The 19,838-nt window shown below is 42.4% G+C and overlaps 1 protein-coding gene across 2 annotated transcripts in view; it reads right to left on the bottom strand.

Moving 5' to 3' along the window:
• The window catches only part of PCLO (piccolo presynaptic cytomatrix protein), a 401,981-nt gene that overhangs the window by 81,288 nt on the left and 300,855 nt on the right, over nt 1–19,838 (bottom strand). For both annotated transcript variants that reach the window (XM_086610093.1, XM_086610095.1), the window contains exons 11-14: nt 12,212–12,320; nt 11,529–11,596; nt 8,989–9,200; nt 601–651 (exon numbers count right to left, since the gene is read on the bottom strand). In XM_086610093.1, coding sequence (XP_086466219.1) covers nt 601–651; nt 8,989–9,200; nt 11,529–11,596; nt 12,212–12,320 — 440 coding nt within the window. The remainder of the gene's footprint in view (nt 1–600; nt 652–8,988; nt 9,201–11,528; nt 11,597–12,211; nt 12,321–19,838) is intronic.

Raw genomic sequence — 19,838 nt, 5'->3', positions numbered from 1 at the left:
CATTCTGAGCAATAGCCGGCTTATTGAGTAGGAAATACACAAATTCTGACTACCTGGAGCTCAAGCCAGGGAAGGATGTTATAATGCTATGGAAAGACCCTGAGTGCTAGTATAGGAGAGAAGGATGAACTAAGGGAACAAAAGACAGAGATTTATAGGAAACTAGGCTTCATTATTCTGCTGCTCCCAGTTCCACTGTTTTAAAAAACTAGAGTAAAGTCAGTTTACATAAGAGAGAACCACAAACTTGGCACTGCATGGAAATGCATCCACTGCACAGTGAGAAACCCTCAGCAGTCTTTGCTTAAATTTCTGAAGTGAACAACAATAAGTGCCCAAAGAATAAAGATTAGAATGAATTTCACTACGTTTTCAGCCCACTCAGGAACAGTAGCGTTTTCTGTTCTTCTACTTGTATTTCACAAGCCAACATTAAAGACAGTGGTGAAAATCTATCACTGATTTACATTAGTGACATCTCAAGGGGTTGGAGTTGAATAAGAAATCAGTTAATGGAGATACTGTTTTCTGCAAACGTATTCATCGGAAAAATGCAGCCAGTAGCAATAACAATTTATGCAGCAAAAACTACATATTTACCTGAATTTCTCCGGTGATTGGATGGGAAGCAGACTTTGTAGTTTCAGTGGGCTGCCAGATTAAAATATATAAATAAATACACAGGCATACACTCACAAATATACACATATGCATATTAGAAATAACAGATTTTCAATGTTTTTTTTAACAGATGTTGTTTGTACTGCTGTATTACCACATATTTTTAAAAAAACCCAAACATTTAATTGTCTCCAATTTGTATGCTCAAAACTAAATGTTATAGTATTTCAACAGCACTTAGAGTCCAGCCCAGTCATTTTGATCAGCCTTTATGCAAGTACAGAATCAGGTAAATTGAGTTCTGAGCAGACTGGTCACACAGGGAGGCGTGGGGAGAAAGAGACATACAGCATTAACCCTGTCTAAAAAAAGTGAATGTTGCAAAGAGAAATCAAATACCATGTCAAGCACAACACAGACATATTTCTAGCGAAAGGGAAAGGTTACACTAGTTTAAATTGAGTTTAGGTAAAAGTGAGTAGAAAGTGCGGAAAGAATGGTATCAAAACTGAGTGATGTGTCTAAGTAGATTTCACAATTGCAAGCCATATATATTTTTTGCTTTATTCTGTGTTTTCTGATAATCAATTCAGGTACACCACTTCATCTTCAAATTCCTCCACACCTTTTCATGACATGAAATTTAAATTTTCTGTCCTCCCCTTCATGATGCTGTATAATCCTGCCTGTTCCTCTCTGTTGCCTGTCGCTGAGCTTCTCTAGGTTGCTGACAAAAGCAATAAAATCCTTAGTGTCTTTTTTTTCCTCTTTTTCTTGCCTTATGTTTGTTAGTAGTTGGAAAATAATACCACTATTTCCTCTCAAAAATATGCTGTTTTGTTAAACTTGAGCCACCCTGGACCTACCTCTAATCTGCAAGCCATCAGTCAAGCAAGAAAGCTCTCTCTGGTTCAGTGGCAGGATTTGAATATTTTTGCATTCTCTCCACATCTGCTTCCTTGGTTTATGCAGCAGAAAACAAAGGATGCGAATAAGGACAAACTTACTGTTCTCTGAAGACTGATCTGGAAGTCATCTTCTCCTATTTTTCCAGATGTGACCAACAGCCCGACATATTATTAGGATTTCTCTCACTTCCCGAGAAGAGTAAAACTCATTTGCCACTTCTGTGCTGCCCTACCCTCCAGAAAAACCCTTCTGGATTTTCTCAAGATGCTGGATATGAATTGTTTTAAATTAGGCCAATGCAGAACCTACGTCTCCCAGACCAGAGCATGACATTAACGTGACGCATTACCCTTTTCGGGTTTGTGATGAAGAAACAACCCCTCAATCACTCAGATCTGTAGACCAGAACTAACCAGAAAAAATCCCAGCCAAACACTACCACCAGAAAACAAGGGAGAAAACCAGCCCAAACCTGCTTGTTATATAGTTATATTCACTGTCTTTTGTTGCCTTATATTTACTTATTTTACATGCTTCACCTTGCCTTCTAGGTGTATTTCTTTATGAACAGAAAAAAAAGTGTTGATTTTTCTAGAAATGCATATGCCTCTCAAACCTAATTCTTGTGGAAAACTTAAGTCAGCTTTTCTAGGTACCTCACAAAGCTTTTAAAGAAATGTAATCCCTCTAACAGCTAAAATAGATCATCAATAGTTTATAAAATGTTCTGAATCTCAAATGATATTTTAGATTGATAACAAAGTATTCCTCAAACTTCTTTGGTTCTTGAAAGAATATTCAAAGACAGAATTTCACTTCTTTTGCCAAAAACAGACACCTACCTGAGCATCATGAAAACTTTCAAGGTAGGGCTTAAATGGCTTACATTCCTCATATTTTACCTCTACAAACAGATTTTAGTACACTGTAATAGTTCTGACACCAGTCTGTACTAGCACTGACAATACCGACAACGCTACAAAAAAACAGAGAGTTAGCTGTGCTGCGCCTACAGAATCACTGCAGGAGAGTCTAAATACTCTACTTTTTCTGAAGTCTGAATAGCAAAAACAATGAGTTTGTTCATTCAAAATATCATGTAATGCAGAATGTATTAGTATGAATAATGTAGAAGCAGTTCAGAGAAAAGGGAGGGAACGGGCATGCCAAATTTGTATGGCCAAAGTGGTGGAGTTCCCTTTAGCTGTGCAGTTACTCTGCTTTCATCTACTTGTCTGTAAAAATAAACGTGCATTTTTATGTTTCGATACAATTGTTAAATCTCTGCATTCATTTACAAGGCTGTGATTCAACATATTAATATTTTGTTTTCTCTCTGATATCACCTGCTTTAAAACTGACCACGAAGAGCTACCTAAACATTTCAAAGAAACATGAATAATTTAGACTGAAAGTGACCTCTCAAGGTCATCTGGTCCAACCCCCAGCTCAGAGCTGGGCCAGCTTTGAAGTTGTATCTGGATGGAAAGGCAGAGATGCAAATAAGTATCTTTCTTTATCAGGGCCTCAGTGAGGATTAATTTGAAAAGAAGGAAAAGCATTTCACTGCTGACTTCTCTAGGAGCTAAAGGATCTGAGGATGTAGAAACACTACCCACTCTTCAAGATACAAAGACAATTAAGTATTTCTATAGGGCATTTATATCCTGGATGCAATCTGCACCGTAGAATGATCATGCATTTACATTACAAAAGAAACAGGTCTGCACAGGATACAGTCAGCTTAAGGCTCCCAAAGGTTCAATCTCTCCCGTGATAGCTAATCTAATTTCATTCTCATTTCTTTTTATACTCCCTACACACACTCACACACCTTGTGTAAGAGCAGGTGCTTTGTAATGCCATTGAACTGCTGGAGAAGGTTGCCATTATGATGATGTGAAACTTGCTAATACCAGGCTCTGATGTTCTGCACCATCACTCTATAGTAATGGGACAAAGCACTAAATATGAGAGAACTGGCAGTGCAGGATATCAGAGAGGATCCTATTAACATTTCTGGAGTGCATATTCTATACGAAAAGTTTAAAGAAAAAATCCTACTTGCTAAAAATAAGAACAATAGCAAAAACAAGATCTAGGCAGCTTGGATATTTAGTCTGTCACGATACTTTGGCAAGGCTTCAGCCTGCCTAGAAATGCTGTCAGCCCAAGGCACAGAGCTGTTCCAGAAAGGATGAGCAGTAGCTTTTTCTTCTAAGAGAGCTCAACACCATTATAAACTTGGCCTGCAGTCAATGAACAGAAACTATACAAGTCAACAAGAGCTATGTTTGTTATGAAAGAAATGCCACTCGACATGATTTTCAGAAATAAGCAAAGAATGTTTTAAATATTTACCTGATTAGTTTTGACTTTTGCATCCCCTACATAAAGGCATTAGTTCTAATAATTTTTTGTTTCATCTTTATAAGCCTCCAGCTGAATTTTCATAAAAGATTACTAAACCCTCTGTGAAGCAGGAAATGAAATTTATGCATTTAACTTTAAGTGACCCGCTACGGTGCCAATGTTGGCAACTCAGTCTTCTCATGTAGTCAGACAGAAACACCTCTCCAGGATATACAACAAGGATTTATGGATCGCCACACGCTATGCAGTGAATTTAGGACTGTGATTCATCTAAACAAGTGGAAGGTGTTTCAGTGTAGATAGTGACATCCACACTAAGGGACCTGACCTCTCCTTTCCATGCAGTGCATGCACTTCAATGGCAGGTTTCATCCAGCCTTATGAATTGTACTTCAGAAGTGCATTATTCTCACTAGTAAACATAAAGCACCTGGCAAACTAGTTTCCCTGTAGATGTATACAGGGGATACATAAGGAAGTGATTGGTGACAGCCAACATCGCTTCACTAAGGGCAAATCCTGCCTGACTAATTTGGTGGCCTTCTATGATGAGGTTACAGCATTGATGGATAGGGGAAGAGCAACTGACACCGTCTACCTGGACTTGTCCAAAGCATTTCATAGATTTCATAGATTTCATAGATTTCTAGGTTGGAAAAGACCTTAGAGATCATCGAGTCCAACCATCCCTAATCCCCATTAAACCATATCCTCAAGTAGCTCATCCACCCTATTCTTAAACACATCCAGGGATGGGGACTCAACCACTTCCCTGGGCAGCCTATTCCAGTGGCTGACAACCCTTTCAGAGAAGAAATACTTCCTAACATCCAACCTGAATCTCCCCTGACTAAGCTTATGCCCATTTCCTCTTGTTCTATCTCCCATCACTAATGTAAAGAGCCCTTCCCCTACCTCCCCACCATCTTTTCTCAAGTATTTATAGGCCGTAATCAGGTCTCCCCTCAGCCTCCTCTTCTCCAGGCTAAACAGCCCCAACTCCCTCAGCCGCTCCTCATAAGTTTTATTTTCCAGCCCCTTGACCAGTTTAGTTGCCTTTCTTTGGACTCGCTCCAGGAGCTCAATATCTCTCTTAAAGCGAGGGGCCCAAAACTGGACACAATATTCCAGGTGCGGCCTCACCAGTGCCGAGTACAGGGGCAGGATCACTTCCCTGCTCCTGCTGGTCACACTATTCTTGATACATGCCAGTATCCCATTGGCCTTTTTGGCCACCTGGGCACACTGCTGGCTCATATCAAGCCGGTAGTCAACCAACACCCCCAGGTCCTTTTCCGCCAGGCAGCTCTCCAGCCACTCCTCCCCGAGCCTATAGCGATGCTTGGGGTTTTTATACCCCAAGTGAAGGACTCTGCACTTGGCCTTATTAAAGCTCATGCCATTGGCCTCAGCCCAACGATCCAGTCTGTTCAAATCCCTCTGAAGGGCCTCCCTACCCTCGAGCAGATCGACACAGCCTCCCAGCTTGGTGTCGTCCGCAAATTTACTGAGGGTACATTCAATCCCCTCATCCAGGTCATTGATAAAGATGTTAAACAGAACTGGACCCAGCACTGAGCCCTGGGGAACCCCACTGGTGACCGGCCTCCAGCCGGATTTAGCCCCATTTACCACCACTCTTTGGGCCCGGCCATCCAGCCAGTTTTTAACCCAAAGGAGGGTGTGCCTATCCAGGCCAGCAGTTACCAGTTTCTCCACCAGAACACTATGAGAAACTGTATCAAAGGCTTTACTGAGGTCCAGGAAAACTACATCCACAGCCCTTCCCTCGTCAACCAGGCGGGTCACCCTGTCATAGAAGGTGATCGGGTTTGATTGGCAAGACCTGCCTTTCATAAACCCATGTTGACTGGGCCTGATCACCCGGTTAACCTGTATGTGCTCATTAATAGCACTCAAGATAACCTGTTCCATGACTTTGCCCGTCACCGAGGTCAGACTGACAGGCCTGTAGTTCCCCGGATCCTCCTTCCGCCCTTTTTTGTAAATGGGGGTAACATCCGCCAGCCTCCAGTCCAGCGGAACTTCCCCAGTGAGCCAAGACTGCCCAAAGATAATGGACAGGGGTTTGGCAATGACATCCGCCAGCTCTCTCAGGACTCTCGGGTGGATACCATCAGGCCCCATAGACTTGTGGGCATCCAGCCGAAGGAGCAGATCCTTGACCCGTTCCTCTTGGATCACAGGAGCTTCGATCTGCTCTCCCTCCCTGCACTCAGACACCAAAGGCCAGCTCACCTGGGAACTGCTGACCTTATTATTAAAGACTGAGGCAAAGAAGGCATTAAGGACCTCAGCCTTGTCCTCATCCCTAGTGACTAACGTACCCCCTGAGTCCAGTAGGGGCTGGAGGTGATCTTTAGCCCTCCTTTTGTTATTAATATATTTATAGAAAGACTTTTTGTTGTCCCTTACGGAGCAGGCTAGTCTAAGTTCCAATTGGGCTTTTGCCTCCCTGATTATCTCCCTACATGCCCTAACTTCCTCCCTGTATTGATTCCTGGATGCCTGCCCATTCTTCCAAGACTTGTAGACATCCCTTTTTCTTTTGAGATGTTCCCAAATCTCCTTTGTTATCCAAGCTGGTTTTCTACCCCGGCGGCTCGACTTCCGGCACACAGGGACAGCTCGCTCCTGTGCCTCCAGAATTTCCTTTTTGAATAGTAACCATAAGTAATAGTAACCATAGTAACCATTTGTCCCACATGACATCTTGTCTCTAAACTGGAGAGACATGGATTTGACGGATGGACCACTCAGTGGATAAGGAATTGGCTGGATGGTCACACTCAAAGGGCTGTGGTCAACAGTTCAATATCCAAGCGGAGACCAGTGATGAGTGGTGTTCCTCAGGGGTCAGTACTGGGACCAGTGCTATTTAACATCTTTGTTGGAGACATGGACAGTGGGATTGAGTGCACCCTCAGCAAGTTTGCTAACGATACCAAGCTGTGTGGTGTTGTGGACATGCTGGAGGGAAGGGATGCCATCCAGAGAGACCTTGACAGGCTGGAGAGATGGGCCTGTGAGAACCTCATGAAGTTCAACAAGGCCAAGTGCAAGGTCCTGCACGTGGGTCAGGGCAATCCCAAGCACAGGTACAGGCTGGGTGGAGAATGGATTGAGAGCAGCCCTGAGGAAAAGGACTTGGGAGTGCTGGTTGATGAGAAGCTCAACATGAGCTGGCAATGTGCGCTGGCAGCCCAGAAAGCCAACCGTATCCTGGGCTGCATCAAAAGAAGTGCGGCCAGCAGGTCGAGGGAGGCGATTCTACCCCTCTACTCTGCTCTCGTGAGACCCCACCTGGAATATTGCATTCAGCTCTGGAGTCTCCAACACAAGGACATGGAGCTACTGGAACGAGTCCAGAGGAGGGCCATGAAAATGATCCAAGGGCTGGAGCACCTGTCCTAAGAAGACAGGCTGAGAGAGTTGGGGCTGTTCAGCCGGGAGAAGAGAAGGCTCCGGGGTGATCTTATTGCAGCCTTCCAGTACCTAAAGGGGGCCTACAGGAAAGCTGGAGAGGGACTTTTTACAAGGGTGTGTAGTGATAGGACAAGGGGTAACGGCTTTAAACTGAAAGAGGGTAGATTTCGATTAGATCTAAGGAAGAAATTTTTTACATTGAGGGTGGTGAGGCAGTGGAACAGGTTGCCCAGAGAAGTTGTGGATGCCCCATCCCTGGCAGTGTTCAAGGCCAGGTTGGATGAGGCTTTGGGCAACCTGGTGTAGTGGAGGGTTTCCCTACCCATGGCAGGGGGGTTGGACCTAGATGATCTTTGAAGTCCCTTCCAACCCCAACCATTCTATGATTCTATGATTCTATGATAAGGCAATTCTGCCAATCTCTGAAGTTAGGTGCAGTAAATCTCGACATATGGATTTAACTTGTGTATCATAGACTTGAACTAGTTCATTAAAAGTCTATGTGAATTGTGGCCAGACAGAATTACTATCCAAAGCAAACTGATCAATAAATATATTTACAGTTTTTGCTAAATTGCAGGATGAAAGAGTTGTTTGTGTTTCCCCTCACATGAAAGTTCTGTAAGAATATTGAAGAGGTATCTGAAATGAGCAGGCACCATTTGCTGGTTTTTGTTTTTACAGTACCTAACTCATTCGTGGTTCAAATCACAGGCATAGCTTCAACAGCACAAAAACTAAAACATAACACTAATGCAGTAGGAACCTGATAATCCCAAGAAGGAATAAAGATACAGAGAAACAAATATCTAGAAAGTCCATTGTTTTACAATGTGAAGCTTTGCTTCAGTGAGAAGCTGAGTATTCAGGACTGCCATCAGCTTTAGCTGCCTTGCAAACTGTTTAAGCAAATGCAGTCTTCACAAGACTGATTGTCACTTCAGGTGTCAACTTTTTGACACAAAATGCAAAAATGTGAGAGATGACTTTATGATCCAGTTTTCAGTTTCAACTGTGAAAAAATGCTACTGATTTCCCACTCTGCCCTTTCCAGCTGTGCAAGTGGGTGCACAAAGTTCAAGAAGTTCAGCTAAGAAATGGAAAGGATGTGGCAAAGAAAATGAGAAATTTGCTTAAAAAGTTCACAGGAATTAGCTAGTGACAAAATACATTTTGATGGTAAATTTATTTTTCATTCTTTCCCTGGCTTTCAGAGAAATGCTTAATATTGCTTTGGTTATTCATAGCTTATAAGACTTCAAACAGTAGCTTAGCACTGAGAAGGAAATTATGGTCTTAGTAATATCAGTTTCTTCTGTGGAACTAGTACCTCACCATCATGTAGGATGCACTTAAAAAGCAACATCAATGAAGAACAAGAAGGGAAATTACTTTGCTTAAAAACAATAATATTAAGTTCAAGAAATCTATTTTCAGAGCGGGCCAAATACTTCATAATCTTGGATAAATCACATGATCTCCTTTCCTTGTGTCCAAATTCTATATCTTAACAGTAATATTCATCACTGTCACAGAAATGAATTCGTCAATATGTGCTGTGATTTCCTGCTACACTAAAGAAGATAAATAGGCAGTTTCTTCAAAGTGTTACTGCCGCACATCCGAGAAGTTTCTTACCTTGCTGCTGTGACGCTTTTTGCTCACTGAGGGAGAACCAGGCTGACCAGGGCTGGGAACAGCACTGGAGGTGGCAGAAGTGGTTCCAGAATGACCATGGGATCCCTTTTCCACTCCTGAAGAAGCAACCAGAGGCGACTGCTGGAGAGAAACCTTTTGAAGCTCTGCAGCCAGCTGCTTGGGATCAACCCCCGGGGACTTCGCTTTATCTACTGGATTAAAGTAAGACAGCTTTGTATCGATAATTGCTAGCACATTCAAAACCATCTTACAGTGGTACAGGGACAGGATAACAACCTTCACAAATTTTCATATTTTCTTCTTGTATACTGTGAAGATGCAAAAGACAACCTAGAAAAATAGATGTCTCCCACACACATCAACATCCCAATGCCAATCTTTCTACTCAACACTCTGTCAACTAGTGTTACTCATCTCACAAGCTTTCTGAGAAAGTTATTCTCTAGCTGAAGAAAAATAAACCTTGCTGATCATGCTGAATCACACCGAAGCAAATCACAGTTTTAAAGACTGGTCCACGCTTTCACTGTTTGGAACCGGTCCGGTTTCACCAAGTATCTGAACTTTGCCATAACAAGCTTTAATCTCGACTTCTATTTTAATCAACTGGACATTCAATAAAACTGAATTCTGCTCCTGAGATAACTTATATAAAAATAAAGAGAAAAGGAGCTCAAAATTTAGCACTGCAAATTAATCAAAGCAGTATAACATGAAAACAAATGAAGAGTAAAAGCCCTGATTCATCCTTCCTATCATCACACACCTATGTGAGCCATCTGTGCTAGGAGTCTGACTGCTCTCCCTGCTGCCTGGGAATGAGTGGGGAGAATTCACCCTTTGAAGATATTGAGGTCAAGTAAGTTTCATATGTGCCTTAAAGTGTGTAGTGTTAAAAGGATACTAGGCTCAGCTTGCTTTCCAGGTTCTCAGAAGTATGAAAAGTTTAAGGAAACATGTTAGCCTTATCCTGCCTGCTAGGCTGTATTTGGTTTTTCTTTCTAGAGGGAATGGAGGTCGTTCCTTTCCAAAGCACAACCAGTCTGCAAAACCTCGGAGGTGATGACACGAAAGGCTTGGCAGTCAGAAGGGATTTTACAGAGTTGTTCCAACTCAGAAACCACTAGAAGATTGCTACAGTAGGAGGAAGCATGCCAGCAAGAATGGCGCAATTTACTTTTATTTCTGGTCCTTCTCATTTTGAGCTTTCACCATTAATAAAAAATATTACGCGTTATAGCTTCTATCCTTTCAAGAGCCAATTTCAGTGCCTATAAATGCCTTTGGTGTTTTTGATCTGCTCAGTAAGAAAAAAATTGTGGGTAGCTCTGCCTCAAAGCTCTGTCAGACCCAGTGCTTGCTTTCAATTAATATCAATAACATCAATTTTCAACAAAAGATAGCTTGATGGTAAGTATATTAATAGATGGGAAGAGTTACATGGTCAGAAAATGGAAGATTTAATCCAGGTAACTTGTGTACTAACTGATAAAAAAGCAGCCACAAAACCACAGAACTCAGAATGGACCCTAAGAAGCTGAGTAATACACTCTTCTAAGCTGCACTGAGCTTTCTGAAGGGCTGAATTACTAGTAAGACTGTAGATGTTGATTCAAAGTTAGATTAGGTATGACTAACACCATGACTAGAGCCTGCAGTCACATAACAAAACTTCACACAAATTGCAGCCCTGTATCCCAGCAGGAACACAGGCCTGGGGTGACAGCAGAGTGCTGCAAGGTTTGGGCACAGGACAATAGGTGAGGCTCCAGGGCTACCAGCAACTTGTTGGTCAGTTCCTGACACTAATGCAAACTCGGGAGCTGGACAAATCAATTTTAGGACCAACAGAAGGAAAAAAGAACAAGAATCTATCAGATGCAAAGTGCATGATAACCAGTCACGTCACACACAGTGCAGAGCTGCTGACTCCTGAGGAAGGAGCAAGGCATGAAGCTTGCTAGAAAAAAAAAACATAACAAAAAAGACCCCAAGTAGATCCTGAAGCAAAGAGGAAGGAATCATCAAGATCGTCCACCTCCCAGCAAGGAGGAGTCAAAGTCTCTCACCACAACCATCACACTCCTCCCAGCAAATTCCTCAGGACACTGTCCACTTGCTGCAGTGTCTCCGGAGTAACAGCCCTGCCCACAGCGAGGAGCTGCCGGAGGGAGCTGCCCAAGGGGGACCATTATGCCACGGTTTTCTGTGGTGTGTGTAGATGAAGGGGTAGCTAGCAGGAGGTTCTCCCTGAATAGCAAACATTAGCTGCAGCATTGTTACTGAGATTTCCTTTGTAGTAATTAGACAGTGTAGACTGTGTCAGTATGGATTGAACTACTTTAATAATAATAATAACCAACAATAAATGCTTGGCTTTGTGTACAAGATGAAGTCCCCTTTCTGCCCACGGCAAGATCTGGGATGTACCCCCTGAGGTTACAATGCTAGCTTGTATCACATCCAGTTTGCAGCTGCTATTTGTTGCTCCAATATCAAAGCAACAACTTGTCACTTACCTGCCCTTACTGGCTCATGCAGCTCCAGATGCTGGGGATTCTCAGAGTCTGAGAACATGTTCAGGTCCCTAAAGAAATTGATGAGAAGCCTGAGACAAAAGAAACTCTTTCCTTATACCCTCGTTATTGTATTAAGTAGATAAATGAATAGTGGTTCATGACAGAAAGCAGCTCCCAAGCATGACCCCTTCTTAGCTGATACGTATTTGCAATGCTGTTAAAGAGCTGAGAAGAAAAGGTTCTTTCTTTTAAGGTGAAATCTTTAATGGATTGAATGCAAGTTTATACATTTCTCATGATGCTTAAATGGCTTTCATCCAAAGAATACAGATTTCAGTAAAAGTCAAGTCAGTGCTAAACTACCATCTTTTTCTAACCCCAGTAAATTCAGTGAATTGTATGTGTGTTAATGAGAGGAGATTGTGGCCTGACAATGGAGATATCATTGTTTGTAAAAGAATAATTACTAACATCTGCCTCAGTTTATCTTTTCTTATGACTTTCAAAGAAAAACAAGAACAAACAGACCTCCCACATTCACAGTGAACTCTTGCTAATTGTTACATTGATGCTTCCTGCTAACAAAGGTTCCACCTTAACAACTGTAAATTCAAAAAAAAAAAAAAAAAAAAAGCCATGAAAAGCCAAAAAAAATGGAAACAGAAAGATGGGGAAAAACTCACAGTCTTACACATATTTCTGCTTCCCCACTCTGTTGAATAATAATGCTCTGGACTTCTTCATAAGTTTTCCCGGTCAAGGGGATGCCATTCCATTCCAGCACCTGCATTCCTAAGAAGGCAAACAGCACGAGGTCAAGCACTCAGATTTTGACAAAGGCATCAGATAGACTTCTTGGACAAGAAGATTTGATGTGACATTCAGTGAATGTTGTTTAAATGGCACAACACGTCAGCAAAGCCCTTTCACTTCACACAGATTAGACTACTGAATGTAGTTGTCGCCTCAGCTATAACTTACCTGTTGAAACAAGACAGGGGATTAATTCCTTTCTGATTCAAACTATACATGCACTCTCCAGTCTGGGTTGCATGATAGTGAAAAACATTTGCAATATCAAAAACATGCACACCTACCAACACGGCAAGAAACCAAAACGTTTTATATATCAGACATTTCCTGGTCAGCCATGGTCTTGGAAAATAACTGTTGCCTACAGTGGCACATTGCTATTAAGAAGATGAGCCTCAAAATGGGACTAAATTTGTCAGTGTGTTTTGGTAGTTCAAACACATTTTCTCTGCTTTGTCACTTAAGAAAATACAACAAGATGAAGGCAGTTGAGCTAAGTGATTTTAAATGAAAAACGTACCTCCACATTTCAAATATCAGCCTGGAAATATTCAGGTTTAAATTTTTGTTTCATATCTTTTCCTATGAAAAAGTGACAAAACAGCTGAACATAATTCATTGTGGAAGACAGGCACAGAGCTATGATAAACAGGCTGAAAAATACTGTATACAGATCTAATCTTGTGTCTTCCAAGTATCCCAGGAATGAGACAGGAGACTCAGAATGGAGCAAGGTATCACTACAAGGAAGTTTTACGCTCAGTATTTGCAGATTCAACTCCTCTATAAATCATGTCTAGTGTGTTTTGATAAGACAAGAAATATTTTGGTTACAGTAAAATGCTTACAAAAAGCTAACAGTAGATTCATATCTGGAAGTTACAACTCAGGTTCTGTGAGCTGCATTCATATTTTGAAGTAGTTAGTCATAAGGATGACTCCAAAGAGACTAACTTCTCACTAATGTACAAATGTCAAAATCCAAGCCTCAGGCTCTAGAGGAAAAAATTGCTTAATGGGACAAGATACTGAATTCTTAATAGTCCACTAAAAGCAATGTATTACAAAACATCTGAAAACCACATCATCCACACAGCAAGGAAAACCACAAACACTTAGCTTGCTACCACTTACACAGATAAAACCAAGTCTTCACCCCCGTCATATTTTTATTTCAAAATCCTGTGCTGTTGCATATAACAAATGGGAAAAATAATGAAGTGAAATGTGGAGATAAACTGATAGGAAAACATGCTGCTAAATAAAATACAATGAGAATTGTTCATGGAATAAAGCAGATGAAATTATCTGACAATGAAAGAATATGAGAAATAAAGACTGTAACTTTATATTACAAAATTTTCTATAGGATTCTGTGAATTGGAATTTGGAATATCAGATTTGCTCATAACTTTTGTCAGTAAGAATTTATCATTTTGTTTGCAGCAATTTACAGAATTACAAACTGGAAAATGACTAAAAAGTGATGCTCAGAAGGCAGCAAAGGCAGCTGCTTACTGCCAAAATAGATTTGTCTTTTCCTAAAATTTAGCCCCTTTCATTTACCAGCCATCATTCAAAAGCATGATCTTGCTTTTGCTTGTTAGAGCAGATCTGGTTTTAAGCTCAGTTCCTCTGGAATAAAGCAACAGTAATTATGAATAAATGCAGCTCCCTCTGATTTTCTGCCATACAAATATAACAGCATGAACTCTGTCTTTAGAAGGCTTCTAGAACGGAAGGAACTGAAGTTATTTTTGTTTTCTTGCAAATGTGTGCCCTCATAATGCTGTCGTAGCATAGGACCTTGAGCACAACAGTACGAAGCCCTTGAGTAAGACAAGACAAGCCATCACTTCTATGTATTGGCAATGAACAAGAATAAAAGTGGAAAGTTTTAGATATTTAAGAAAGTGGTTAACATACTTTTCTAAATAAAAAGAGCTTTGCTGACAAAATGAATCCAGTTACCGCCCTAGGTTTATCACATCCTGCTTGCATGGTTTCAGAAGACAATTCACCAGGGGAGCTGCTAGGCTATCATCAAGGACTTACTTTAATTTAAAAGACCAGATGGAAGAGCCTAGCTGAGTACTGATGCAGTGCTGAGATTTGGAAATCACGTCTAATTTCCACTGGTGAGTGTTTCCCTACTGAGTGCAATGGCACTGCAGTCACTCCCTCAGTCAGTAAGGCCGAGGACATGTGAACAAAGCAACAAACCGAAAAGAAATTGAATCTCAATGGCCTTGGCTCACATGGAGATCCATTTAACGCTGTCAGTATAGGGGTATATTCTTTTTATTGGCTGCCTTGTGGATTCATGAATGTTTAAGATCAAAGCAATTTAAACATGACTTAATTGATCTGACTGATAGCCCTGGGGTCTAAGGAAGAAGTTTTTAGGCAAGAAGCTGATTTCTCTTCTCTTAAGTAGTAACTGCTAAAACCCTTTTGCTGGAAAAAAACTAATGTTCCTTTAGGAGGAATGGGAGTCTAATCAACAGAAAGAGAAAAGAGGTATCAAGAATTCACAGGAGACTGTTGATAATTAAGTTTTTTGCCTAAAAAATAGTCTTTGGTAGTCAGGACATGTTATTCACATTTCCAAAACTTTGTATGCTTCAAATCACCAGTTTAGTAAATGAAAAACGAACAGGAAGATGGGAAAACTTACACAGCTCCATAGCAACTCTGCTGACTGAGAAAGAACGATAGTAATTGTCCTGAGAATTGAATCCATAGTTTCTTCTAGCATTTTTTTTTAAACTTTACTGGGACGGCTGCATCCTGCATTGATAGTGAGTAACGACTTATTTTTAGCAATATCAGCTCTTGCAGCCAGCAGATCAGCTTTATACATCAAGACCTCCTCGTTGCTCCACTAAGTGTGCTGACAAACATGATTTGCTCAGTCTTTTTGGTGTCTACTTTATGGTAACATTTAGAACCGGGAATCGGAAGAAGTTTATAATTTTCCACTTAGTACAAAATGATTTTTCCAGAGAGGGAAACTCATACGTTCATAACTGCCATGGAGATATCCACATTTAGCTAGATCAATACCATCCTTCCCTTTAAAAAAACATCCTCCAGTCCTACTGTAGAGAGAAAGAAGCCTATTGTGTTCATATATTTTTCCATACGCATCTCTTACGGGCCACAGCTACAGACATTATCAAAATCTAAATGTATCTTTCCTCTGACACAGCATAGTCATCGTGTTGTTCTTTGTAAGTATCAAATAAATATCTCAAAGTCTCCTGTATTTGTTATAGTTGCTGCTCTTGATGCTTAAACTAAAAGCCTGCTCCTGGTGGAAGGGTCAGTGCTTACGCTGCAGAAGTGAGAAGGGGCCCACATTGCACCAAAACCCTCACAGGAAGAAGAGGGTGGAATTTTGTTGTATTGCATTATATTGCTATACTTAATACATACAGCTTAATGCTGTTCAAGATTTCCAGGCTCCTTTTAACAATTAGCAAAGTGTTAAATTTCATTATTTTAGTTTAGGCATGAATAGGTCCATTATCTCTTAACTGATAACAATAAAACCTGAAAACTCTGCAGAACTGATTTCTTTTCTCAGACATTTTGACTAGTCATCTGGCAGCTTGTGAAATGGAAGCTAAGTACTGATGAAACTCGAAATCTGCTTTTAACAGTGGGAAGTCAGGGACTATTATCTTCTATCAGCCCAGGAATGATCACTTGGGGTCCCTGAGGAGCATCTAGTGTGCTTTGTTGATCCTGGAAGATCTGTGAAATTTTGTGGATCAGAATTTTTGGGTAGAAAGTTTGAATAATGCAGAAAACAGATGAGTTTGGACTCAAACCCAGGGCCAGACTTGAGCTTACACCACCATATACAATTTGTCATAGAATCATAGAATCATAGAATCGTTACGGCTGGAAGGGACCTTCAAAGATCATCTAGTCCAACCCCCCTGCAAGGAACAGGGACATCTCCAACTAGATCAGGTTGCTCAGGGCCTCATCCAACCTGGCCTTGAACGTCTCCAGGGATGGAGCATCCACCACCTCTCTGGGCAACCTGTTCCAGTGTTCTACAACTCTCATGGTAAAAAATTTTTTCCTAATATCCAGCCTGAATCTACCTCCCTCTATTTTAAAACCATTACCCCTTGTCCTATCACAACTGGCCCTCCTGAACAGCCTCTCCCCATCTTTCTTGTAGGCCCCCTTGAGGTACTGGAAGCCCGCTATAAGGTCACCCCGGAGCCTCCTCTTCTCCAGGCTGAACAGCCCCAACTCTTTCAGCCTGTCCTCATAGGAAAGGTGCTCCAGCCCTCTTATCATCTTCGTGGCCCTCCTCTGGACCCTCTCCAATTGGTCCATGTCCTTCTTATGTTGGGGACTCCAGAACTGGACGCAATACTCCAAGTGAGGTCTCACGAGGGCAGAGTAGAGAGGGAGAATCACCTCCCTCGACCTGCTGGCCATGCTCCTCTTGATGCAGCCCAGGACGCGGTTGGCCTTCTGGGCCGCAAGAGCACATTGCCGGCTCATATTGAGCTTCTCGTCCACCAGTACTCCCAAGTCCTTCTCCTCAGGGCTGCTCTCGATCCATTCTCCGCCCAGTCTGTATTTGTGCCTGGGATTGCCACGACCCAGATGTAGGACCTTGCACTTGGCCTGGTTAAACTTCATGAGGTTGGTACGGGCCCACCTCTCCAGCCTGTCGAGGTCCCTCTGGATGGCATCCCTCCCTTCCAGCGTGTCGACGGCACCACACAGCTTGGTGTCATCGGCGAACTTGCTGAGGGTGCACTCCATGCCACTGTCCACGTCACCGACAAAGATGTTGAAGAGGGCTGGGCCCAACACGGACCCCTGAGGGACGCCACTCGTGACCGGTCTCCACTTGGACATCGAGCCGTTGACCACTACTCTCTGAGTGCGGCCATTGAGCCAATTCCTTATCCACCGAGTGGTCCATCCATCAAACCCATGCCTCTCTAGTTTAGAGAGAAGAATGTCGTGCGGGACAGTGTCAAAAGCTTTGCACAAGTCCAGGTAGATGACATCCGTTGGTCGACCCTTGTCCACCGATGCTGTCACTCCATCATAAAAGGCCACCAAGTTGGTCAGGCACGATCTGCCTTTGGTGAAGCCATGTTGGCTGTCACCCACCACCTCCTTGCTCTCCATGTGCCTTAGCATGGTTCCCAGGAGAATCTGCTCCATGACCTTGCCATGCACAGAGGTGAGGCTGACCGGCCTGTAGTTGCCCGGGTCCTCCTTGTTCCCCTTTTTAAAAATGGGGGTTATGTTCCCTTTCTTCCAGTCATCGGGGACCTCGCCAGACTGCCACGACTTCTCAAATACAATGGCCAGTGGCTTGGCAACTTCATCCGCCAGTTCCTTCAGGACCCGCGGATGGATCTCATCAGATCCCATGGACTTGTGCACCTTCAAGTTCCTCAGATGTTCCCGAACCTGCTCTTCAAGTACAGTGGGCGGTGGTTCATCCTCACAGTCCCTGCTAGTTCTTTCCACAGCTTGGGTGGTAAGACAAGAGGCTTTATCAGTGAAGACTGAGGCAAAAAATTCATTGAGTACCTCAGCCTTCTCTATGTCCCGGGTAACCAGAGCACCAGTATCGTTCCGGAGGGGGCCTACATTCTCTTTGGACTTCCTTTTGTCCCCTACATACCTATAGAAGCTTTTCTTATTGCTTTTTATATCCCTTGCCAAATTCAATTCCTTCAGGGCTTTAGCCTTCCTCACTCGATCCCTGGTCACTCGTACAGCTTCTCTGTATTCCTCCCAGGCTATCTGTCTCCGCTTCCACCCTCTATAGGCGGCTAACCTCTTCATTTTCAGTTGGTCCAGGAGCTCCTTGCTCATCCACGCAGGCCTCCTGGTCTTTTTGCCCGACTTGTTCTTCGTCGGGATGCACCTCTGCTGAGCTTGGAGGAGGTGCTCCTTGAATGTGGACCAACTTTCCTGGGCCCCTCGTCCCTCCAGGGCCTTTGTCATGAGCCTGAGTAAGCCTATGTCCAAATATGAGGAGCCGGTCTACTGAAACTTGCTTCGACTGACCACATGGTTTGAAATGGTAATCTTCTGCTGATAATTTTATTCCTCATGTAAACAACTAAGCCCTCTAATTTAGACTGACTATTTAGATTTATAAACATCATATGTGGATTAGCTGTTAGAAGAAAAATGCTTACACAACAGTAAGGACTATGTCGGTATTGCTCCCTGTTCTGTCTTGTGAAATGTTTTATAGCTGCTCAATCAAGAAGTCCAAAATGTAACTCATTACTTATGTTCAACTGCCTGTATAAAATAAGGCACTTTTTTATGGCATCCTGTTATTATTACCCAGCTGGCATGAATTGAGTAATTAACTAATTAACTAAGGTTTAGACTCTGCCTACAAAAGGCGGGCCATTTCCTCCTGGCTGTGGAAGATGTAATGGCATCCTTGGAGCTGCAGCTTGGGCTGGTGAGCAACACTTTTTAATCTTAAATGTTTCCATATGTTTAAAAGTATTGCAAAATTGCAGATTGCCCAGAGAGGTTGTGGAGTTTCTGTCCTTGAAGGTGTTCAAAACCCAACAGGACACAGCCATGGGCAACCTGCTCTCACTGATGCTGCTTTGAACAGGGATCTTTAAATAGTTGTTCTCCAGATATGCTTTACAGCCTCAACTATTTTGTGATTTTGAGTAAAATAGTTAAATTTTGCTTTACAGGCTATGCTGATGTTTTATGCTGTAGCTCTCTGTATCAAAGAAAGCAGAAATAGCTGATCCTAGGGATATTAGATCTGCACTGTGATGTCCATAAATAGTTCAGAATGCATTTCCATGAATTAACTGATTTGGTCAACTGAGGAATAAGGAATAAGTTCCTTATCTCTTTGAACTCCTGTACTTGAGTAAGCATGTACTTGTCATGGTTCAACCCCAGCCAGCAACTAAGCACCATGCAGCTGCTCGCTCACTTGACCCTGGTAAGGGAATGGGAAGAGTAAAAGTGAGCAAATTTGTGGGTTGCGATCAAGCCAGTTTAATAAGTAAAGCAAATGCCTTACACACAAGCAAAGCAAAACAAGGAAGTCATTCACCACTTCCCATCAGCAGGCAGGTGTTCAACTATCTCCAGGAAAAGGAGGGCTGCATCATGAGTAATGGTTACTTGGGAAGACAAAACACCATCACTCTGAACATTCTCTCCCTTCCTTTTTCTTCCCCCAGCTTTATATGCTGAGCATGACATCATACGGTATGGAATATCCCTTTGGTCAGTTGGGGTCAGCTGTCCTGGCTATGTCCCCTCCCAACTTCTTGTACACCTCCAGTCTACTCACTGGTGGGGTGGGGTGAGAAGCAGAAAGGACCTTGACTCAGTGTAAGCACGGCTCAGCAATAATGAAAACAGCCCTGCATTATCAACACTGTTTTCAGCACAAAACAGAGACTCATTGTAGCTACTGTGAAGAAAATTAACTCTATACCAACC

Source organism: Tauraco erythrolophus, chromosome 4 (genome assembly GCF_009769465.1).
Source record: "Tauraco erythrolophus isolate bTauEry1 chromosome 4, bTauEry1.pri, whole genome shotgun sequence".
Classification (NCBI taxonomy): Eukaryota; Metazoa; Chordata; class Aves; order Musophagiformes; family Musophagidae; genus Tauraco; species Tauraco erythrolophus.
The sequence above is the reverse complement of the archived record's forward strand: the minus strand, read 5'-3'. Positions and strand labels throughout refer to the sequence as shown.